General features: G+C 42.4%; 1 protein-coding gene across 8 annotated transcripts in view; it reads right to left on the bottom strand.

The window, feature by feature from the left end:
• Positions 1-670: 670 nt before the first annotated feature.
• Positions 671-25,597, bottom strand: part of PIAS2 (protein inhibitor of activated STAT 2) — a 65,248-nt gene continuing 40,321 nt past the window's right edge. For 5 of the 8 annotated variants that reach the window (XM_075932713.2, XM_075932710.2, XM_075932714.2 and 2 more), the window contains 7 exons: positions 25,125-25,198; positions 23,614-23,774; positions 18,608-18,741; positions 17,140-17,311; positions 14,858-14,997; positions 12,809-12,846; positions 671-10,880 (listed from right to left, as the gene is read on the bottom strand). In XM_075932713.2, coding sequence (XP_075788828.1) covers positions 10,656-10,880; positions 12,809-12,846; positions 14,858-14,997; positions 17,140-17,311; positions 18,608-18,741; positions 23,614-23,774; positions 25,125-25,198 — 944 coding nt within the window. In that variant the 3' untranslated portion in view covers positions 671-10,655. The remainder of the gene's footprint in view (positions 10,881-12,808; positions 12,847-14,857; positions 14,998-17,139; positions 17,312-18,607; positions 18,742-23,613; positions 23,775-25,124; positions 25,199-25,597) is intronic. The other 3 variants (XM_075932711.2, XM_075932715.2, XM_075932712.2) reach the window with 3 other exon arrangements.

Genomic DNA, 25,597 nt, shown 5'->3' with positions numbered 1-25,597 from the left:
AGAAGGTCAGACTAGATTCTCAGAATGTTCCTTATGGTTTACAAAACTCTCTATAAGTGCATAGATTTTTAAACAAAGTTTTCACAAAACCTGAGTTTTATTCCTGGATCTTCTCATCTGCTTTTGTAACTTGTGCTTTCATCTTTATGCTGATGATTTACAAGCCTACCCATCACTGTCTCCTTCTTCCTGTCCTGTATATCAAACTTTGTATGACTTACATAGCTGAAGATTTAGGGCCAGATTCCCTCCTAGTTTCTTGGTTTGGCCCAGGCAACCCATCTTTATACATTAGGGCTGTGTCTAGGCTGGCAAGTTTTTCTGCAAAAGCAGCTGCTTTTGCAGAAAAACTTGCCAGCTGTCTACACTGGCCACTTGAATTTCCGCAAGAACACTGACTTCCTACTGTCTGAAATCAGTGCTTCTTGCGGAAATACTATGCTGCTCCCGTTCGGGCAAAAGTCCCTTTTGCGCAAAGCTTTTGCGCAAAAGGGCCAGTGTAGACAGCTCAGATTTGTTTTGCGCAAGAAAGCCCCGATCATGAAAATGGTGATCGGGGCTTTTTTGCAGAAAAGCGTCCATGCCAATCTAGACGCTCTTTTCCGCAAATGCTTTTAACGGAAATTTTTTTCCATTAAAAGCATTTGCGGAAAATCATGCCAGTCTAGACGTAGCCCAGGGGTAGGGAACCTTTTTTGGGTCGGGGGCTGTTGGGCCACAGAAAAATCAGTCAGGGGCTGCACACAAGCGAGAAGCAAAAAACCCTCACTGATGTGATTGCTGGCTGAGGAGAAAAACACTCCCCACATTCCCCTCACACACCAGAACCTAGAAGGGGGGGCCAGGCTAGTAGATTTTTTTGTGGGACATGAGGGGGAGGAGGGAACTGGAGCACCAGGGTGGGCTCCCCAATACTGAGAGGGGGCTCTGAGCCTCAAGCCCCTGGGCCTGAAGTTCCCCACCCATTATATATCAAAGAAAAAAAGACAGACTTTTAATGTCTTTGTTTTCTCTCTCTCATCTAGGCCAATTTTAAGAAAATAAGAATGCAATCAGTTATACCTGTGTTATCATAAATGCATTACTGTCACCGAATGCAGCGGCACATAGAAACACAATAATGCATTCTGAGAAGTCAGTTTACCCTGAAAGTTTCAGGAGGACTCTGAGGGCCTGCCCAGGTCCGCTTATACACTCCGCATGTTTAGTAGTAGTGGGAGAACCTGAACTGGACAAGCTATGGAAATCTCCAGATCCGTGGGCCTCCTTTCCTAAAGTAGCTTGCACCCACCACAGCCAAGACCACAGACATTAAGTCAGGGATTTCCATTTTTCCTACCATCCACCTTCTATGGACACATACCCTTGAAATGGAGAGATGCGCCTTGGTTAGTAGACCAGAGGCCTCTCTTCCCTATGCAGCCCTGCTGATGGAAGGGGGGGGCCAGGAAAGGGGACAACTACCCCAGGGCCCAGTGATTCAAAAGGGCCTGGGACTTGCAGCTGCTGCTACTGAGGTAATGGTGAGGTCTGAGCAGTTGCTGAGGACTGGCTGCCTGAGGCCCTGACCCTTCTGGGAATGTGAAGCACCTCCTTCCCCACCTTGCCCAGTGAATCTCCCTGTCCCTGTGTACTCTGTTCTGGGGGACATCTGTGCTCCTGCTCTACACAGAAACATCCCCCAACTGCAGATTTTACACAGAAAAAGGTTTCTGTGAGGAAGCAAAGAAGTTTCACCCGTGCTCATCCTTTTTTTCCCAGCAGCCGCCAGGCTGGTCTTTCAGGCAGCCAAGGGAGAGGTAAATCACTGGGGAGGTGAGGGGGGCAGCGAGAATGGTCACTTCCCCTGACTTGGAAGAAGCTCTGCACCCTGAGGGGTGAGGCTGAATTAGGAGGTGCGTCTCATTGGGGTAAGGGTTTTAGGTGTAGGGGAGGGGAAAGTGAGACTTGGTGGAGGGGACCTGTGGGCAGGGGATACAGCTCCCCATACAGTGATCCCTCCTCCCACATACCCCCACTGAGTCCCTCAAATCCAGGACCCACCACGAAGTCTCCTAAACCCAAATCCCATCTCCTCTGAGCTTCATCCACCATGTCAGGTGTCCCCCACACCTTCCTGCACCCAGAATCCCTACTCCCACAACCAACCCTTCTCCACCATCCCAAGCCTCACACACACCTGGACCTCACCCCAGTGAACCCCAACCAGCTGCACCCTGACTCCCTACCCCACCAAACTCCATTCCTCCAGCACCTAGGCATTCCTCATCACAGTAAGAGACAAGGCTTGATTGTGCTAGGCATTGTACAAATATATAATAGGCAGTCCCTTCCTTGAAGAGCTTGTCCTGTTTTTTGCCATTTCAGATTTCTTTGAGATGGGACTGTATCTCCCTCTGTGTTTTTACAGTACTTAATAGAAAGCTCTCATCCTCCTTGGTGCTTGAGTTTTAGGTTGCTACTGTAACATGAATAGTGATGTTGGAAATACACAGTATTTCAAATCTGTCAAGTACAAATCTTCTCACTGATATCAGTGCAACTTAAATTATAGGAACAGCTTTAACGCCTTTTAGAGAACATCCAGTCCTGCGAACGAAGTGTGTGAACTGTACTGCTATTAGTCATGCTGGCACTAATATTGAAAAACTGAACAGCGACATGAAAAGCAAGTGCATTAAAGCAAACAGGAAATGTAAGGCCATGCTGATACTACTACTTGTGTTGTCATTCAGAAGTGTGGGGAAAAAACCTTCCCCAAGTGACCTGAGTTTCACTGACATAAGGACTGTGTCTAGACTGGCCAGTTTTTCCGGAAAAACCTTGCCAGTTGTCGACAGTGGCTGCTTGAATTTCCACAAAAGCACTGACTTCCTACTGTAAGAAATCAGTGCTTCTTGCGGAAATACTATGCTGCTCCCATTCAGGCAAAAGTCCTTTGGCGCAAAACTTTTGCACAAAAGGGCAAGTGTAGACAGCTCAGATTTGTTTTGCACAAAAAAGCCCCGATCGCGAAAATGGCAATTGGGGCTTTTTTGTGGAAAAGCACGTCTAGATTGGCACGGACGATTTTCCGCAAAAATGCTTTTGCAGAAAAGCGTCCGTGCCAATCTAGATGCTCTTTTCCAAAAATGCTTTTAACGTAAAACTTTTCCATTAAAAGCATTTCCGGAAAATCATGTCAGTCTAGACACAGCCAAGCACTTGTGTGCAAGGTTACTTCTGCTGGCTGACCTACTGCCTTTTGTTTAGGTGGCTGTTATGTAGATGGGAGAGCTCCCTTTCTACAGCAGCAATAGTCACCAACCAGTAGATCTTGGAGCCTCTGACAGGTGATCCTGACTAGTTTGGGTGGGAGCCTATCAAGTGCTGGCACTTCGTGTGCCCCTCCTCCCACTGCCATGTTGCTCCTGCCCAGAGCCACCCCTCGGAACTTCCTGCTTGTTGTGCAGGATGGGGACGGGGAGAGAAGACAGAAGCAGCGAGACACTGATGTCTCTCTGTTCCCCTCTTCACAGAGGGTACATCTACACTAGCCCCCTAGTTCGAACTAGGGAGGCTACTGAGGGCAACCGAAATTGCAAATGAAGCGCAGGATTTAAATATCCCGTGCTACATTAGCATGTTCCCGGGCGGTCGCCATTTTGGAAACCGACTAACCCGGAATAACTGACTGTGTCTACATGCAGCAGTAAAATGGGAGTTCAAAGTAAACCCCTAACAAATTATCTGTTAAACCTCATTCCACGAGGAGTCACCCTCATTAGCCTCCCTCGTTCAAACTAAGGGGCTAGTGTAGACATACCCAGAGTGAGGAGAGTAGGGCCTCATGGAAAGGGTGGAATAGGGGTATTTGGGTTTGAGGTAGATCCTGGACTGACATTCAAAAAGTGATCTTGTGCCTAAAATGGTTAGAGAACGCTAACGTAAACAGTTAATGGAGCTCTGACCCTTGTTTCAAAAAAATAAATCAAAACACATACAGTATAGTTGCAGATCTCCAAATTCCCTTTGTCCAGAAATCCTGGTTATCTGAATCCATGTGAAACCCCATGTTAATTACTAGAACCTTCTGTTTATCTGAACGCCCCCATAAATTAAATTGATAGATTCATCAATGGCTATGAACCAGGATGGGCAGGGATAGTGTCCCTAGACTCTGTCAGAAGCTAGGAACGAGCAACAGGGAATGGATCACATGATGATTACCTGTTCTGTTCACTCCATCTGGGCACTTGGTATGGGCCACTGTCCAAAGACAGGATACTGGCCCAGATGGGCCTCTGGTCTGATGCAAGACAGCCATTCTTATGTTCAGTTATCCAAAAGATTTGGTGTCCTCATGGCCTTTGGATAAATGAAGAATGTGCTATACATTGTTTGCATGTGTGTATGTGGAAAGAACTTTCTACTTATAAAAGCATTGTACTTGGGAAGGGTGAGCAAAATATGTAGATTTTTTATAAATGAAATGAAAAAGTTGGAGGAAATAAAGATACATTTACATAATCAAATGGTTTAGTAGAGGCCTAGCCTAGATTCCTACAATATGCAAGTGAGGGTATCTACACATTTAGAAGGAAAGGGCATATAATCAGTAAGAGCACACCTTATACTACTTTTATTTGCTATATACAGCCATGTGTGTGTTCCACTGTAACTGACTTCCTTATCAGCACAATCTTACAGTGGGCCAGCTTATGCTGGCTCAGCACGTTGATAGTTTTTTCTAGAAGTTGCTACTTTGTGCTACATAATCAAAGTAAATTTTAAAATGAAGTTTCTAGCCTTTATCGATACAAAAACAATCTGCAAAAGGTGACCTGAGTATATTTCAATGAGAGTTCATAACTCAGTTAAGAACTGCTCCATTCAGCTCTTTTGTGTTTGAACTCTGAAGCTTAAGAATGATATTTTTAAATGTTGTCATACACAATTACACTACTGATCAAAATAGGCTATTTTCCTGAGGGGATAATTTGTTTGCATTGTCATGGCAGTATACAATACTATCTTTCCCTTCTCCCCCCTGCCATAAAAGTCATCTATAGCACTGGTCCCCTCTCGTGTTTCAGCGAATTTCACTGTAAACCAGCTCTGAGTGATCATGAACTAAAGGGCCAATAGCAGGAACAATGCTGTGATTTCTCATGTTGATCATGGAAAAAAATCACTGACAGACTCTTTGGTATGTAAAGCAGGTAAAACACGATTCACTGACACGTGGGAAGATGAATGAGAAAGATGTATCACAATCAAGTCTACATAAGGACAAAATTTGTAACCAGTGAGAGAATTTTGTAATCCAGCACTTAAACACTGTCTCCTCACAACCAAACCACGCCCCCCGCCACACTTTTTTGAAACTGCTTATACAGAGATTAATCTCATCTGAAAACAGTGATGAATAAAATTAAATTACATCAAGCTAAATCACACACAGCTCAAACTTGACTCCCTCTGTGTTTATGAGCTCCCAAGAGACTTGCTCTGTCAGCAGTCAAGACTACATTTACCCTTCACTTAATGATCATTGTTATAAGACTGAACAGCTCCACTCCCCCATGCACCTGATTTATATGAATGGAGTGTCTGCTACATACCTACCTAGGGGTGCTAAAGAAATGATTCCATTCTATTATAAATTCCATTGCTCAGTCTCTCAAGGAACATACTGTTCAGAAACAGAGTAGTGATCAAAGCATAAGAAAAAACAGAGTGGGACTATCACTTCTACTGCAGCCTCTATAGCAGGGATGGGGAACCTTCTTGGGTCGAGGGCCACTGACCCACAGAAAAATTATTTGGGGGCTGCACACAAGTGAGAAGGCAAAGAAAAAAGTTACCCTCACTGAGTGAGAAGGACACTCCCCGGATTCCCATTGCACACCAGACCCTGGGGGGCCCAGGCTAGTAGATCGTGTATGCTCCAGCCTCGTGGGGGGATGGTGGGGAACTGGAGCACAAGCATGGGCTTCCCAATGCTGTGGAGAGCTCTGAACCCCACGGCCCGGATCCAGACAGGCCAGGGACCACATCCAGCCCCCGGGGCTGTTCCCCACCCCTGCTCTATAGGGTGCTTTGGCAGGATACAAAGGCCCTCATGCACATATGCAGCACATCATTACTTGCAATAGGGAGTAAGAGTGGGTTTTTCAGGTGAGTCATTTTTTCTTGTCCCAGGTTGCAGAGCAAGGGATCTAAAGGGCTGTCTACTAGTGTAGACACTGGCAGCTCAAATTTAGACTGGGACCCACAGCAGGCTTCCTGCCAACCAAGAATTGGGCAGAGATAAAAAGTATGTCTTAAAGACACCTTGTGCCTCTTGGGTTGTTCTGTGCTGCAACTCCTGGAGATATGGTACAGAATCTGTCCTATAGACTTCAACACGTAGCCATTTTTCATTGCTACACAAAACCTTTCCAGGGTCCTTGTGGGCTCTTGGCTTCCCTTCCATCCATTTTTACATAAAGGAAAGAATCTTCATTCAACAGGTGAAAGCAGACATCACCTTTTGGAGAGGGACTAAGGCAGTTACACCACATGACTTTGGCTTCTGTCAACTGAAGCCAATGCATTAAACTTCTGCCTGAGAAGGAGTGAAACACACGGACTATACCAGTTGCTGTAGAATTGCATGCAGCAATGGTAAAGTCTTCTGCATATGGTCTCAAATTGTGAAGAAACAACATGTCACTCATTTCACCGTTGCAATATGGACGTTCCAGGCAAGCACAGGAGGTACAGGTACGCTATACAATGCAGACATTGAACAAAACTTAGCTGGTCATAGGCCACTCTAGGTATGTTGTCTGCTACTGAGACAAGAAATAACCTTTCCCTCCAATTGAGCAGATGCAACACATTAGAAAATTATAGAACTGCACAATGCAATTCAGTGATTCATGTGCTAGTTTGTGACCCGCTGTCTCAACATGCCAGTATCAGTCCCTTACTTCCACTCTAGTTTTCTTAGAGCACGCACAACGTGTCTCAGTTGGCACACAACCAGGATTAGTCACCGAATGTGGTGCGATGGTTGGATCATTAGCATAAGACAAATGCTGATCCAGGCCAGTGAGTTAGAGGATCTGTAAAGTACAACCTGTTCTTAGTACAAGAGAACTTTTAAAATAAGCTTATTTAGTGTCCCAAAATTAGCAAGAATGCGCTATTTTTACTTCAACTGTGCAATTAATATAGAGAAAACACACTAATCACCTAAGGGAAATTAGAAACAATAAGTAGCTTGGTTTTATTGACAAATCATGCAATAAAAAGCTTGCCCATTTAATAGGAACACAATTAGTGGTCAAAGGGAAAAAGAGTGGGAGGTGTATTAAGACTGATATGAACTTAAGACTGGCTGAAAGAGCATACAAAAAAAGCAGCTACAAGTAACAGTAATGCTGATAATTTGGAGTGGGGATGGAGAATGGCAAAGGCATCTGCAATAAACCTTGTTTTAACATCTCCTGTATTTACACTTAGTTCAAATACTATAGTAGCAAATGCCATAGCTGTGGCTATTGAAAGACAAACCATACTGAACTAAATGCAACACTTCCCCCACCAAGTAGGAAAGAGAAATTAAAGATATTGGGGAAGAGAAAGGAAAGAATGAAATTTAGTTGCTAGGGGGGAAATCTTAAATATAGTCAACAGAAGTACAATACTTGGAAAGAGGTGCAATGTCAAGATATACAGACAAAACCAAGATTCCATTTCTCAAGCAAAGTGTTTCCTTATCACTTTCCTGGCCTGTTACCCCTTTCACATGCAGAACTGAGATCATCCATAGAATACCACGTACAAAGTCTGGGTACCACCAAAGAAAGTATCAGGGAAGAAGATAATAAAAAATATTAAAGGGAGAGATCGAGAGGAAAAATATATTACAGTCTTCCTGATCAGCAAACTCTTTTAGACCAGTGATACTCAAAACTGAGGCTTATGAGCTGCAAGCATCTCTTTAATGCATCTCCTGCAGCTCTGTGTCATTTAAGATAGTGATAGAAATGTAGCCATGTTAGTCTGGGGTAGTTGAAGCAAAATGCAGGACAATGTAGCACTTTAAAGACTAACAAGATGGTTTATTAGATGATGAGCTTTCGTGGGCCAGACCCACTTCCTCAGATCAAATAGTGGAAGAAAGGAGTCACAACCATATATACCAAAGGATACAATTTAAAAAAATGAACAAATATGAAAAGGACAAATCACATTGCAGAACAGAAGGGAGATGCGGGGGGGGAGGGGGAGGGGGAGGAAGGAAGGTAAGTGTCTGTGAATTGCTGATATTAAAGGTAGGGAGAGTGGGATGTTTGTGAGTTAATGGTATTAGAGGTGATAATTGGGGAAACTGTCTTGGTAATGGGTGAGAGAGTTCAAATTCTTGTTAAGTCCTTGTTGGCAAGTGTCGAATTTTAACATGAATGACAGTTCAGAGGATTCCCTTTCAAGTGCAGATGTAAAAGGTCTTTGTAGCAGAATGCAGGTGGCTAAGTCATTTAGAGATTGTCCTTTCTGGTTAAAGTGGCAAGAAACTGTTTTCTCTTTGTGATCTTGTCTGATATCTGTTTTGTGGGCATTAATCCTTTGGCGAAGTGTCTGAGATGTTTGTCCAATGCCCACAAAACAGATATCAGACAAGATCACAAAGAGAAAACAGTTTCTTGCCACTTTAACCAGAAAGGACACTCTCTAAATGACTTAGCCACCTGCATTCTGCTACAAAGACCTTTTACATCTGCACTTGAAAGGGAATCCTCTGAACTGTCATTCATGTTAAAATTCGACACTTGCCAACAAGGACTTAACAAGAATTTGAACTCTCTCACCCATTACCAAGACAGTTTCCCCAATTATCACCTCTAATACCATTAACTCACAAACATCCCACTCTCCCTACCTTTAATATCAGCAATTCACAGACACTTACCTTCCATCCTCCCCCCCCCCACCCCCCCGCATCCCCCTTCTGTTCTGCAATGTGATTTGTCCTTTTCATATTTGTTCATTTTTTTTAATTGTATCCTTTGGTATATATGGTTGTGACTCCTTTCTTCCACTATTTGATCTGAGGAAGTGGGTCTGCCCCACGAAAGCTCATCATCTAATAAACCATCTTGTTAGTCTTTAAAGTGCTACATTGTCCTGCATTTTGTGTCATTTAAGACACTTTTCATAACCAACTGATGTTATTAAACAGCATGCTTTTACTATATTAACAACCAATTGTAGCTGATAAATAATATCTGGTCAGTTATTTTGCTGTGAGACTAATATGCATTTTCCCCTCATGCTGTTTAAATGTGACTACATAGCACTACCGTGAATTAAATGAATTCACATAACTGATTCTTTTGGGCAATGTTGATTGCTAATTTGGTACCTAAGCCACTGAGGTCTGAATATCACTGTTCTAGACACTATACACAATGGGTCTGCTAAGAAATCGTGCAGGATTGGGCCCTTTATGTCTAGGCAGAGACAATGTCTACATCTGTTTGACAATTGTCATCACCACCACAAAGAAACCCTCTAGTCTACCATGAAGTTATAACAAAGAGTAAATGGGTTGAAAGAGTGAAGAAAATGTCCCAAATGTAGTGTCAAACTATACAGTTGCCAAAAAAGCAGGTGAAGCTGTTTGAATCATGCTCCACTAGACAACACTTTGGCAAATATGCACAGAGAACAACCTTGTACTAGACAAAAGGACAGACCAGACCAGACCAGTAACTACTTTGCAATTTCAACAGCTGCATTTGAAGGACTCAGTTTAGTTTTATGAAATAGTATGGGTAGGCAATTTACATGAAGGAACAACAAGGATTTCATAGTCTGAACAGTTTTTTTTGTTTGTTTTTTGTTTTTACTTTCCACCTTATACAAGGCCTGGCCAGAAGTTAAAGGACTACAGCCAGGTTCTGCATAGCAGTTTGTTGTGTTTACAGCATACATTAACATCTATATGATGAAGGTTTTGCATAGTTTTTCTCCAAGATACACTAGGAAGAAGTCACATTTTAGGAATTTGCATTCATAAGTGAACATCACATGTTCAGGAAAACTTACAGATTTCTTTTTTTTTTTGCGCTAAGAATGTAAGGAACAAACAAATATAGCATAAGTCATGGCTATTTGACAAATCTTCATTATTTTAAATGAAGTTTATTACAGGCCTCAGTGGAAAAAAAATCAGCAACGCAGACCTCTGCACCTTTTTCTTGTATCCAGGATAAACATATGCTGTTTTCATTCTAGAGTGGTTAAGTGCCTTTTTTATTTAAAAAAGTTGGGGTTGGTTTTTTTTTTTTTTACATTATTGCTGTGTATTACAACAAAATTAAAAACCTTCTGTGGAATCCATCCAACAACAAAACAAAATTAGTTTCCCCAGAACAAGTCAGTCAAACAGTACATTTGTTCCAAGTGGGTCTTTTTTACTCCAAATGTTTTGAGATCAAGAAAAAAAAAGTTCTAATCATTTCAGTTCTTACTGTACATGTAGTTTTACTCAACTTTCAGAAGGCAACAGAATCGATCTGTCTTTTCAATAAATATCAAAATAGCTTTCAAGACACTGCAGTTCCTTTTCTAGTCATGATGAGCTACTTTGTGCAATTGCTCAGTTTTGTGCTGCCAGTGTTTCAGTCCAATGAGATGATGTCAGGAATGCTGCTCCCACTGCTTGTTATGACTCCCGTGTCACTCCTGCTTGAAGAACTAACGTGAGTGCTGCTCTCATGGTGGCTGGTAGATGTGATGATATTGCCAGGGGTGCTGCTTGTTAAGGTTGAGGTGAGACTATCCAAAAACATAGGAGGACAGTACTGCTTGAAACAAACAATGATGCCGATAAGGAAGAGACTTAACTGCACAAGGGAAAAAGTAAACTCTGAGGATGCCTCTTCCCTACCACAAGTTAGTTAACTATAACAAAAACTTGCCAATACATGCTTGGTAAGAACCAGACTTTTACAAACCTGAAGGCAGAACACAGCAAAAGCAAAGAGCAAACTATGCTCTGTTCATTTACTTGAGAAGGCTAGGGTAGTTTAGTAACACCTCATTACCTCTAAAATATGCTACAGAACATTTACAAGCATACTGTGAAATCTTCATATGGCGCTGTAGCTATGTGTTGCTATGACATCTCATTAGTAGAAAATGTACCTCATAATTGGCAGATGTGCAAGTATAAGAGGGTCTCCTCTCACTTGTGTAAATTACCTTTTATTTTATAGCATCTTTAGTCCTGACTGACACAAGAGTAGTTTGCAAAGTCTATGGCTACAAGAATCACTCCATCCGCACCACTGAAGTGCAGTCACTTAAAAAGAGATACATTACTCTAAGAACGTTTTACCTATGACAAGTGAATTGTAAGTCTGATTTTTTTAAACTAAATTCATGCAAATTCAAAATGTTTTTTGAATTGGCAAAAATCTGCTTTTAAACTATCATTATTACAGTTGATACAGAGACAGGTGTGTTTAAGACACTACTAATTTCTAGTAGGTTTTAATGAGTCCATCCCCCAAAAGGATGAGAACATCTTCAGCCTTTACCTACTTGATGCACCCTAAAAAAAGCCAAACACACTATACAAGTTTTAAACTGATACATTCCTTACTTTTGTGATGCTTTATAAGCCATCCCAACCTGAGACCTCAGGTCATAGAAATAGTTTGGGATCCAGACTATCGTGTCTGAATAGGCTAGAGAAGTCGCAATATATTCAATCTATATCCTGTATGTACACAGTCTCTATCACCCTCAATTTGATTTGGGATCCAAAGACCATCAAGAGTCCACTGCTATATGGCTCATTTACATGGAATTGCACAAAAGGGGACAAAGCAGGCGCACTACCGCCACAAAAATATCTCCATGTATTCCTCCTGATCTGGGGCTGTAGGAAGCAGCTGGGCTGTGGCTAAGTTTCTTCTGCCCCCACCCCTATAGCTGCAGCCTGTTGTTGGGAGTCCCACATGTTGCCTGTGCCTCCAGCCTGAGTCACCTCAGCAGTATCTGCAGAGCAAACAGCAGGGCTGGGACTCCAGCAGCAAGGAAACTGTAGCAGACTACAACTGTAGGAATGAGGGGAGGACCCTGAAACCAGCTTCTCTACTACTTCTCTACTACTTCCACACAACCTGGGGTGCAGGGACACAGAGTACTGTTGCAAGAGGAGCTGCTGGGCATCTCAGAGACATCCTGAGAAATGAGGAGGGACCCTGTCATTTGTCGGTGTTTAATGTCCCTCCAAAAGTGTTCAAATTTAAAACTCCTGCACATGCCTCTGCTCATTTGATATACAAAGCACTATCCGACATAGCAACAATAAGTACTTCTTTTACCTCACCACCTAAGGCTGGACAGATGACAGCTGTCCTTGCAGCCCAGGAGAGAACCAGAATCTGTCTCAAATCCTGTTCTTGTCTTGGCCATTTAATTAAAATCAAATGTAGTATACATTTCAAGGGGATGGAAAATTTCATATTTCTGGGAAAAAGACACGGTCTTTCTATGGATTTTGGAGGTGATGGGGAAGAGGGAGTCTTCCCTCATTGGCAAGTTATTCTACACTGATCTATCATAGGATGCTTTTTGTCTTCCTCTCAATGTTTAGTACTAGCCACTGTCTGAGACAGGATTCCTGACTAATCAGACCATCTAGCTGGTCCAAATTGTTTGCAATTCATTTTTCAGAAGTGGATAGCCATGAGAAACAAAAACCACTTAAAATTTTGAGAGAGAGAGAGACACACCCACACCCCAATATAATCAGGAAACATACCTGTGGATCAACTGGGATTAGTGAAAGAAAATCCAAACCTAGAAAGATAGAAATCAATGCCTGTCACTTCTGTAATCAAGACGTGCAGTTTTAAGAAACATTTTGTCAAGAAATAGTTAATTGCTCAGTGCTAGCTATAAAGTACTTTGTGAAGGACACAACACCTGTCTCACATTGTCAAGAGCCAGGAAAAAAAAAGTTATCTAGTAACCAGTGGGTTTTTCCCCCCTACATGAAGGTAGAGTGATGATTATGTATTCACTGGATATACTGGGATGATTTTAAGCTAGCTGCATTGATGGAAGTAGCTAACTGTAGTTGTTTAAAGTGTACGAAAATCTAGCATAGCTCAAGATTCACAGTGTGATTATGACTTCAACTGGGACAAAGCTTCATAATATTGAGCATACTGTCATGAGATCAGATCACAACATGACCATGTCCACCACCAAACAGCAGGTCACTGCCCCATATCCAAAGGCAGCCAGCAAGGAAACACTTCTAAAATCGGGCCTATTCTGTGTTTGGAAACATTAGTTTTGGAGAAGCAGTTCAAACTAAAAGCTCAAAGGGGCAGAGGCTGAATTTCTTTCACCTCCTACATTCAATGCTTAGGCACTTAGGACAGAACTTATAAAAACAGAAGCCTACTAATGCTAGAGATTTTTAGCCTGGTATTTTTTAAAATCCTGGCCTTATCTTCCCCATATTAACAGAATGAAAGGCAAAAGAATAGAGAATGGAAAGACCTCATTTCTTATGCCCTCCCTTGCCAGCCAGCCTTCGCCTCCATGGCTCTAGGCAATGGTGTTCCCTCACCAGAAGTCTCTCCCCACCCCCAAAGCCTCTGAGAAAACATATGGGAGATTTGATTCAGAAGACTTCACTATAGAATCCATCAAGGACCCACAGTTCTCATTATGAAACTCTAGGATTTCAGTTCACCTATAATGCTCCCCTTAAGGTTAAAGTAAACTATGAGCTCTCCTAACTATTCCACAGAAAAAGACATTGGATTCTCCTAAGGGAAGGATGTTGGGAGGGAGCAATAAAAGAACCACAGTGAAACAGAGAAGGTGATTTATCCCAATGCCATCAGCCAGGTGGGAACTGGAACAGGAAAAAAGCCACAAGTGTAGCAGGAAGGACAGGGAAAGGGGTGGGTGTTGGCAGAAACCATTTTCTGAGGCTCTGTGTACTGATATAGATAGAAAGAATCCCAAGTATCCTCACAAACAACATTCTTGTAAAAAGTGAGGACAGAAAATACCACCATTCCCACCTTCCGACTGCTATTAGCAGCAGTGTTGAAGAATGCATCATGGACATTTAGGGCATGTCTAGATAAAAAAGGCAACAGAGGTCAAAGCTTATACATTGTAGCTCACCTTAACCTTTTCCTTAGGTTACGCAAAGTAACATCAGGGACAACCTCACCCAGCTAGACCAGTGGTCCCCAACCTTTCAGGGCTGCCGGGTACCCGGGGCCGGCGTCGCCCATGCGCCGGGGCTAGCCCAGATGATTCGGCAGGCGTACATAAATGCCCCAGCAGGCGCCATGGCACCCACAGGCACTGCATTGGGGACCACTGAGCTAGACTGAAGGTAAAAGATCTCTCCCCTTGTCTAGAGAGAAGGTAAGGTTGAGGTGAGCTGTCACAATGTCAGATGCTTACTCTTCCTATTTTGTGTTCTAAAAGTACATCGCACAAATGAAACAATCCATTCTAAGGAGACTTCTCCGCTAGTTGATTTATCAACACATGAACTTGAGTCTGTACTCAGACAATTTATTTTTTTTTTACTTCATTTTGGAAGCTACAGGACTGGAATCCGAATATGGAAATACACCCTAGTGACCAGCTTGCGCTATTCTTGTGTAGATATACTGAGGTTACAATCTGGCTCAATAGGGAAGTACCTCAGTTACTGATGAGACTGTTTGGATATGCTTAACAAAAACACAAAAAACAAAACAAAAAACCCACAAACCCTACTTTCCTCACTCACTCCCCCCCCCCCCCCCCCCCACACACACACCCCACGTACCTGGCAAGTCTGATGAAATACTTGATATTTGTGGATGGTGGAATGGTACTGAGTAGTCTGATAATGAAGGAGGAATAGCAGCAGGATCAACTGTTGTCACACTGGGCACTCTTACAGAAGATGGTTGATACATGAGAACCCTGTTTTAAACAGCATGGGAAATTACAAACAGACAATCTGGCTGTTAGTTAAGAGGAGAAAAAAAATTCTGCACCACAGTGCGCACTCATTCACAAGGTCACTATGTTACAACACAACTATAGCGTGGCTACTCACTACACAGTACTCCACTCTAATCTCCTCTTTCATAACAGTCTTCATTATAACATGAACGTATCGTGGCTCTCAACAGCAGCTGTGACATAAGAGCAAGTTGGCATTAAAACAAAGTACAGTGCTGGAGTCATTTATAACAATCTATCATCCAGGAATATAAATGGATATTTGTAAGTGAAGTACGTACTCTGGGGAAATGAGGAACTGACAGAACTAGTTGTTGAAGCTTCCCCACACCCATGTTTCTCAATGCTGACCTCTAGTGCCACAGAGCTGGTCCAGCACATATCAGTCCTTACTCATATATGGTGTGAGAAGACCAAAATTCATCTTCATTTGCAACAAAGTGAGAGTTAAATTCAGCCTCCAGAAGGTGCAAACAATACAGTAATTCACTGGGCCAGCTATCCCCTCAAATATTTAAATAAGATTGTTTGGCCACCCCATGTCAGTGGTAGAAAATTATACAGGAAACATGCTAGAAGGCATGCACTTCTAGATGCTGAAAACGATGGTCTTAAAAAAGACGTAAGTATGTCTGCTATTTTTTGTGCTCAGCACACAGACAGAAACACTTCAGACCAACATAGAACAAATATAGGTTGCACCCATCTTGCTAAAATGGAAGGAAGTAATTCGGATCTAAAGAGATTTAGAACTATTTACATTTGCAATAAGTAATGAGAAAGGAAGTCTGGCAACAGGACTCCCCTGCTGCTCTCACAACATGTGATGGAACTCCTTAGATTTCCAGCAATGACCCTCTATAATAGAGAGTACTTTTTAAACACTTGCCAAAGAGCAGTAAACACCTGTTGCAGAGTGACCAGAGCATGCTTAATACTGCAGCCGGTGGCAGAAAGGAGAAGAGTAAATTTTGGGCATGTAGTGAAGAATTTACTTGAGTAAAGGACATGAACTAGTATACTGTGACTCAGATGCTGTAGGAAAATTGATCATGACCAGTCAATGATGCCAGAAGCCCGACCCTCTGGAGCGGGTTCATAGAGCAACAGATGGCTAGCAAATGCTCCCCTTTAGGCAAGACCTCAAGTTCTCAGACCCCCAGAGTACTCCAACTGTAAACCCCTTATGAGAATAGGTAGTCAGGGGCTGATGCTGAGTGCTGTAAAAATGGGAGGGACCCAGAAGGGAAAAAAATGTTGGTAAAGATGGTTAGTAACTTAATTGGAAGTTCGGAATCCTGTGTCTCCTGAAAAAAATGGGATTGATGAGATTGGAAAACTTTTAGGAAATGGCACTTCTAACTGTCCTTGGCATGTGCCACTGAGCAAAATCCATCCCCTCTTGTAAATCTAAAGCAATGGAATTACATCAGGAATTAACACGGCCTTGTTTTTAGTAGTGATGGCTTTTTGCCATCTCTGTCTATCTTCTGGGTGTTTTGTTTTTCCCCTCCGATCCTGAACTCCCATTCCTTTACTACTATCCCACTTAAGTCTCCTTTTACACACAGTGTTACCCATCTCTCTCTTCTGGCTGATGATCGTATTTAAAAAAATTCAGCTGTCTGCAGGCTTTGAAAAGGAAATCTAGGAGCTGATTCAACACAGAATAGTGTTTCCCTGCCAAAGCTAACAGGCTGGACTCCAGCATATCAATAAGACAGCAATGTAGGCTTTCAGAATGCAGGCCCTTTACTATTTGGGGTGTTTTCAATCCTTAAATGAAAACAAGTTTAGCAGGAATTCATTAACATTTTGCACTGGAGAACTCCCCTTCCTTCCCCAACTATCACGGGGAGGGAGTTCAGTCCTGCATACACAGCAAGTTAGGTCAAATCTCTGTGTGATGTAAAATTATACAAAGAACTTTATCACCAGAACAAAGATACCATGTATTAAAATACAAACTTCTACCAGGAATAGCCTAACAGAATTTCCCCTGCGGAAATCTGAAACTGCATCCAGAAGAGATATTTACAAATCCATCCATGTTAGCTTATCTGAGACATTACAGAACAACTAACTTGAAAATTAACAAACCCTTTTGTTGGGCTTCCTTGTGTTTCAGACATAAATATGCATTTCCTTTTGGCAGGAGGATCTTCCTCTTCATCAGAAGAGCTTTCTATTGTCAAGTCGATAACATCTACTTTCTTCTTGTTTACCTCATTGGCCACTGTCACAGAACATGGTTTGCTGACAACACTGGAACCTAAAGAAAAAGCATGATTGCTTAAACAATGTTAATATAAGCAGGAAGGAAGCTGAGAGATGGATAATTGGCTAATCATGTAATCGATACAAATTGTAATGACTATACAATTAGTTGATAAGGGAAGGCCCTCAGACCTGGCTAGCACCAAGGTCCAAGAGCTACCCCCAATGCAGCTCTGCAGTTTAAATGTAGTAAGAGCTAGGCACACAGGCAGCCCGGCTCCTACTACATTTAAACTGTAGAGCCGCAGCAGGGGTATATCCTGGACCCAGTGCAAGCCAGAACTGAGCAAGCCCAGCTCAGTCCCAGATCTTACTACATTTAAAATGCAGAGCTACAGTGGAAGTATCTTCCAAACCCAGTGCGAGCCAAGACTGAGCAGGGGAGGCTACTGCGAACCAGCCTCTGCCTGCAGTGGGCCCAGGCCAGGCTGACTGAACAGAGGCTGCTACAGCAGCGGCTCCTATTGGGGGGGGGGGGGGGGGAGAGAGGGAGAGAAGAAACCAGGACTACCTGCAGACAGGGGCTGTTCTGCAGGAGGCAGAGCAGCCTGGGCTCACCGTGAGCTTTGATAGAGGCAGCAGCATGGGGTGTTGGGGGGGGGGGGGGGGGAAGAGAGGTGGAGTGGAAATGTGAGTAGTGGATTATTTGCTTACATCCCTAATAAGCAATTTCCACTTATGGTGCGGATAGCTTCTCCAATTCTAAGCTACTGAATTGAAACATGGCCCTTCTAGTCTCTGTATAGGAAATCAGAACTCAGAAGCAACTTTGGGATTAGTACTTCCTGCACCAAAAGCTGGGAACCACAAAGGCCTTTACTGAACTATCACTTAAAATGATGTAAGTTACATCAGTCGGGGTGCAAAAAAACACCTCAGTGTCTGCACCACACCATTGCCGGGAGAGCAGTCTGTCGACTTATGTCTTCACTGCATCCACTAAACTGATACCACTGAATTGATTGCAGCAACACCAACTCAGATCCAGAGTGAAGACAAGCCCAAAGAGACCTGAATCATCCAGTGCATTTATGCGTTAACACAGGGGGACACATTTCCTTTTGGGAGTCTCCCAGGAATAATGAACAATCAATTCCCCAAAAGAATCAAGATGAAAGAGTATTTTTAGAGAGAAAGAGCCATTCATTTAAAATCTAAACAGGTGAAGGGCAAGATACTAAGCTCCCAAACTCACTGCTGATAACTTAAAGCATTATCGTAGTTACATCCAAGAGTCTACAATGTTTGGATATTTTTACCAGTTTGATATTCAGCACTCAAATATACATACTCTCTATTTTGGTACACTGAGGACTGGACACTTTCAGCGCTTCCTTCTTAGGCCTCATAGGACACCAAGAACCATCTTCTTGGAATTTAATCTCATCCACATCTGAACATTCATTAAGGATTTCCATAAAGAGCCTGGAAAATAAAGTTGAGCTGTTTTGGTTTTTGTTTCCAGTCCCAAGCTAAAGCAGAAGTGATGAAGTTAACAGCCAGCTATGATGGAGTGTGAATTGCATCAAGGAAGCTACAGAGAGAAAGTTTCAGCTATCTGGAATATTACATTACTGTACAATCACACCACTGCATTTGTCCTTCTCTTTGGATTTCATATCTTTACAGAATACTACAGCCTACACATGCGCTACCTGGGAAGCATTACTAGTATTTACAGAGTTACAAGGGAGTGAGACAAAATTATATCCTTGGAATAAAAGCCTGACCGTGGCTGAAGCAGTTACAGAACATTTTAGTGTCTCAATTCCATAAAAAGATTTCAGAAGTACAGCCTACCTATGGAAACTCTTAGGCTGTGTCTACACAAGGAAATCTTTTTGAAATTGCTAAATTTGATTTAAGAACTCCCAATTAAATTCCAACTTGCGTGTCCTCACTACGCGGAAGCATTGAAATTAGTCTAAGGCAGGTTCCATTAACGTGGATGCGCTACCTTGAGCTCAGAGCCCCAGGAAGCACTCTGGGGACCTGCAGGAGGCCTCCCGGAAGCCCATTAGTTCGAATTAGCGGCACTGGAGTGTCCACACTAGTGTTATTTCAAACTTACAAGTTCGGAGTTAGTGTTATTCCTGATGAAAAACATGAGTTTAGAGTTCAAATTCCACAGCGCATTATTAAGAATGTAAGAACGGCCATACTGGGTCAGACCAAAGGTCCATATAGCCCAGTATCCTGTCTGCCAACAGTGGCCAATACCAGATGCCCCTGAGGGAGGGATCACAACAGGTAATCCTCACGTGATCCCTCTCCGGTCATTCACTTCCAGAGAAACAGAGGCTAGAGACACCATTCCTACCCATCCTGGCTAATAGATTATTGGAGGTTAGGTTCATCAATGGCTATCTAGCTCTCTTTTGAACCCTGTTAAAGTTTTAGGCCTTTACCACATCCTTCAGCAAGGAGTTCCACAGGTTCACTGTGTGCTAAATGAAGAAAAAACTTTTTTTTGTTTGTTTTAAACCTGCTGCCCATTAAATTTAATTTGATGACCCCTAGTTCTTTTATTGTGGGAATAAATAAATAACTTTTCCTTATTCACTTTTTCCACACTAATCATGATTTTATAGACCTCTATCTTCCCGCTCTCCCCCCCACCACCCAGTCTCCTCTTTTCTAAGATGAAAAGTCAAAGTCTTTTTAATCTCTCTTCATATAGGACCTGTTCCAAACCCCTACGCATTTTTGTTGCCCTTTTCTGAACCTTTTCCAATGCCAATATATCTTTCTTGAGATGAGGCGTACACATCTGTACGCCGTATTTAAGATGTGGGTGTACCGTGGTTTTATATAGAGGCAATAAGATATTCTCCGTCTTATTTTCTATCCCTTTTTTAATAACTCCTTAAAAAGCAACAAATAGTATGGTAGCACTTTAACACAAAGCACAGCCCAAAGCTCATAATACCATCTGCATGTTTTGTTAGTCTTTAAAATGCTACCAGATTATTTGTTGTTTCTTAACTTTATCCTGTACAGACTAACTCGGCTATCCCTCTGAAGTTAATGACTCCTAACATTCTATTTGCTTTTTTAACTCTTGCTGCACAGAGTGGATGTTTTCAGAGAAATATCTATCCACAATGACTCCAAGATCTTTCACTTGAATAGTGGTAGCTAAATTAGTTCCCATCATATTGTATATATAATTGGGATTATTTTTTCCAGTGTGCATTACTTTACATTTATCAACATTAAATTTCATTTGCCATTTTGATGCCCAATCACAGAGTTTGATGAGATCTTTTTGAAGCTCTTCACACTCTGCTTTGGTCTTAACTACTTTGAGCAGTTTGGTATCATCTGCAAATGTTACCACCTCACTATTTACCCCTTCCTCTAGATCAGCATTTCCCAAACTATGGGCCGTGGCTTGGTACCAGACCGCGGGAAAAAAATACCAGGCCTCAGTGTGGCTGGCTGGAGGGGGGCGGGGCGGGCTGGGAGGAGGTATGTGTGTGGTGAGGGGGAAACCAGCAACTGGGAAGCAAGGTTGGGGGCAGCGAGGCTGGCCGGGGGAGATCGGGAGGAGGAGGACTGGAGAACCAGCCACCGGAAGCAGGGCTGGACGGGGGCAGCGAGGCTGGCCGGGGGAGATTGGGAGGGGAAGTGGGAGAGAACTGGCCGGCTGGGAGGGCAGTGGGGCTGGTCAGGGGGGTTGTCGGGGGGAGCAGGGCTAGCCAGGGAAGATCGGTGGGGGACGGGGGGAAGGTGAGGGGTTGGGGGTGGGAGGTAAGAACTGGCTGCTGGAAGCAGGGCTGGACGGGGGCAGCAGGGCTGGACGAGGGAAGATCAGGAGAAGTGGGGCGGGGGAGCGAATCGGCCCGTGGGAAGCGGGACTGACCCAGGCACGAGTGGGTCCGGCCCTGGGGATTCCATTTTGCCCCCATGCGCCCCGCCCAATACCCTCCCTCGAGTAGTTGTGAACTGCCTGGCTGGCAGACACACTCATGCAGCATGAGCACATCTACCAGCCAGGCAGTTCGCAGCTATGGGCTGATACACCTAATAATAATAAAAATAAAACTTGCCTAATTAGAAAATACCGGACATTTCATATGTCCGGTATTTTCTCAATGTGTTTCCCGGACAGAACCCTCAAATACCTGACTGTCCGGCACAAAACTGGACACCTGGCAACCCTACCCCTCCTTGCACCTTCCCTCCTAGCCAGATACCCTCCCCCCAATCTGCTCCTGCTCCCGCCTCCTGGAGTGTCCATGTGGCACCAGGTCCCTTAAGCCCTGGCCCAGGCTGGGTGGAGGATGCAGCCAGATGAAACACTGAAAATTTATTCATTTTTAATTCTTTTTTTTAATATGCATTTGTACTTTTGGGCTGCAAAAAACAGTACTGGAAAAAAAACCGGTTTCCAACTAAAGTAAAACGTTTGGGAAACCCTGGTCTATCCATCTTACAGTCCATTTATCCAATTCATATTCCCTTAACTGGCTGGTAAGAATATTGTGGGTGACCATATCAAAAGCTTTGCTAAAGCTGGCACTGGGGGCTTTGGGAGGACCAGAAACAATTTTTGAATATTCATCATTTGCTTAATGAATATGCAAATATGCAAACGAATGTTACCAGTCCTCCAAAAGCTCATGAATGGATTTACTGGTCCCCGTGCCAAAAGGTTTGGGAACCCCTGCTCTAGATCATGTATAAATAATTCAATGGGATGGGTCCCAGGACAGACCCTTGGGGGACCTCACTAGTTACCTCTCTCCACTCAGAAAACTTACCATTTATTCCTACCCTTTGTTTCTTGTCTTTTAACCAGTTCTCAATCCATGAAAGGACCTTCCCTCTTATCCCATGACAACTTACTTTACTTAAGAGCCTTTGGTGAGGGACTTGTCAAAGGCTTTCTGGAAATGTAAGTATATTATATTCCTGCTTCTGATGTACTTAAACATCTTACTATTATTTTTTGAGGTTTTGGCTAGCTACTCTTCAAACTCCTTTTTGGCCTTTTTTATTATATTTTTTTAAACTTAATTTGACAAAGTTTATGGCCCTTTATTTTCCTCACTAGGATCTCACTTCCGCTTTTTTAAAAATCTCTTTATCTGTCACTGCTTCTTTTACCTGGTTGTTACGCCAGGGTGGCACTTTTTTGGTTCTCCTACTGTCATTTTAACTTGGGGTATACATTTCAGTTGGGCCTTTATTATTGTGTCTTTGAAAAGTTTCCATGCTGCTTGCAGAGATTTTACTTTTGACACTGTACCTTTTAATTTGTTTAATTTCCTAATTTTTGTGTAGTTCCCCCTTTCTGAAATTAAATGCCACAGTGTTGGTCTGCTGAGGTGTTTTTCCCACCACAGGGATGTTAAATTTTATTATATTATGGTCACTATTTCCAAGCGGTCCAGTTATATTTACCTCTTGAACCAGATCCTGCAATCCACTGAGGACTAAATCAAGAATAGCCTCTTCCCTTGTGGGTTCCAGAACCAGCTACTCCAAGAAGCAGTCATTTAAGGTATTGAGAAATATTATCTCTGTATATTTTGAAATAATGGGCATGATAGCGTGGACTAGGGATATCAACGTGTAGTAGACTATAAAATTAACCGATAAGCCTGTGCTTATCAGTTCATCTTCTTGACTACACACATTTTCCCCCACACCCACCCTTGCTGCCTCTGTATCAGAGGCAGCAGTGCAGGGCAGCAGGCAGCTGGTCTGCACGAGGTGCTGGTTTTTAAACTGGCTCCCCCTCCCAGATACAGACATAGCAGTGTGGGATGGCAGCGCGCTGGCTGCCGTCCCCATTCTTGGTGACTATCAAATAGTCGAGTAACCACCAAGATTTCATGCGGTTACATGAGTATTCAATTACCTGATATCTAACATCCCTAGTGTGGGTACAGAACTTATCAATTCAAACTTGGGGGTGTTATTTTGCACAAAGATCCTACTGTAGATCAGGGCACAACGACAAGGTGAATTCTGAAATCTAAATCAAGACTGGATGTCTTAAGAGGTATTTTATAGTTCAAACCAGAAGTGATAGGGTTGATGCAGGAATTACTAGAGAAGGTTCTTTGGTCTGATGTTATGCAGGTCATTTTATATTATCATAAATGGTCCCTTCTGGCCCTGACATCTCTGAATATTCAAACTAATAAAATACAATTGAAATAAAAATAGCCAGAAGCTGTAGATCTCAATGTTGAAGCCATAGGATAGATTTGTACTTAACTGTATTTATATTCCAAGAAACAGAACTACTGTAAAAAAGGTAAATTGACAGGCTCAACCTCTTACCCATCTAATATTAGACTTTCATAAGCTGCCTTTTTGTCACAGACAGGACAAATCCAGGTGGGTTTCTTTTCATTCATTTGTAGATAAAGAGCAGCATCAAAACATTGCAGATGTGTACAAGTAACAGCACGACATGGAATTGTTAGTCTCATTTTTCCCAGCTGCAGGAGATGCAATAGAAACAAGTATCAGCATGACAGACAAGAGGAACTGGTATACATTTTCAGAGGTAACAATGAAAAAAGACTCGGAATTAGAATGGTTCTCTGTTGGTAAATAAAAGCCCAGTCCAACATTCTGTCATACCCATAAATCCTATCAGTATCAAAAGGAGTTGCATGTGCAGAAAGTATTGTGTTATTCACACAGAGGCAAAAACCAATGTCTCTAAATGCGGCTATGTCTACACTACAACTTTTTTTCAGAAAAACGTACAGAAAATGTGCTCCATAATCTGCGTACCTTTTTCTGTGCCACCCCCCAGAAAAGGCTTTTCCAAAACTTGGCCTGTCTACACTGGGCCAAATTTTGGAAAAAATCCCACTTTCAGAAGAGCCCACAGAGCTTCCGAAAGAGTGCATCTGCTCTTCCACTTTTTTTTTTTTTTTTTTTTTTTGAGGAAGAGCAGATGTGTTCCCTGGACGCAGCGGAGTTACCTCCAGTATCCTGAAAAAGCCCTGCAGTCTAGACATACCCTGTCAAGGCCCAGTACAGACTTTTATAGCAGATTGTGCTGGTCCTAGGTCAGTGTTCTATTGCTGTGATTTTGTTATAGTAAAATGTTTGAAGCATCCATTATATTTCATACAATTTATCCTAGGATCTGAAAGCACTTTATAAACATTAAATGGTTCAGTCTGAATTATAAAGTTGGTTTAATATAAATTCAAAAGGGTGAACTGAATAATAAAGTCTATAACATAGCTTGGCAGTCACACAAAACCGTGACTGAGCTGGGAATGAAACCGAAGAGTTTCGGCTCCCAGGCAGCTTGCTTGCGTTAAAAGATTACACTACTACAGACCTGAGGCATTATTTCCAGAAGGAAATCAATCTAAATATGCTAAAAGAGAATCCCAAAATTATTTGTACATCTTACGATTGGTAGCATTCAGGCTAGGTCTACACTACACCCCCGTCAGCAAATGGATGTCAACTTTCAATGCCTCAGTTTCACTCTTTAAAAAAAGGGGGTGAGGAATAACAATGCTTCCTCTCCTGTTTAAAAGTCTTGAAAGATACACATGATCAAGTATGTTGAACTGGATGATCTCACAATATTTTTATTCTGTAACTTGTTGACTACTGTTTGTATTTAAAAAAAAAAACACCCCTTATTATATATTATAGAAATTCCACCAAGAATAAAAGCTATTTACAGAGTTCTGAGTTGTGGGCCTTTTTACAGGAAACCTAAGTTTGAATTTAAAATGAATAAAAATGAAGAATGATCTCCCCTCCCACCTCACCCAAAAAATTAATTGCATATTATACTTCCCAAGTCTACTTACAGGACACATCAAAGATACCCGCAAACTGGTTGTGGCAATTTCACTATCAGGATCAGCAGTCAGTTTTTCTTTAACTATTAAAATGAAAAAAGCAGTTTAATTTCATAACCATTGTTAAAAATGTCTTTCTTGCCACTCAGTATATTAATGAGTATCTATTCAAACATCTATTTAATTTTCATGTAAAGTCATCTAAATTAAGAAACCGAGAAAGCTGCTTGCAGCAAGTATCAAATTGGCATTGATTTCCTGTCTTAAGGACCAATCCTGCAAACACTGGCAGGCAGAGTACCTGCTGCCATCAAGAGTAATCCCACTGATGATCTAGTTAGCACTAAGCACAGTGGTGTTTGCATGAGCAGACGCTAATCTATATACATATTGAATCAAATAGAACCTTTGAAGGGGATCTACCAGAAAGTCTTTAAACTTCACAGGAAGGTGAATGACACCTCATACCTGTGGAGAGAGAA

Source organism: Pelodiscus sinensis, chromosome 6 (assembly GCF_052426305.1).
Source record: "Pelodiscus sinensis isolate ZL-2025 chromosome 6, ASM5242630v1, whole genome shotgun sequence".
NCBI classification, from domain to species: Eukaryota; Metazoa; Chordata; order Testudines; family Trionychidae; genus Pelodiscus; species Pelodiscus sinensis.
This window is presented reverse-complemented; position numbering and strand designations above follow the sequence as displayed.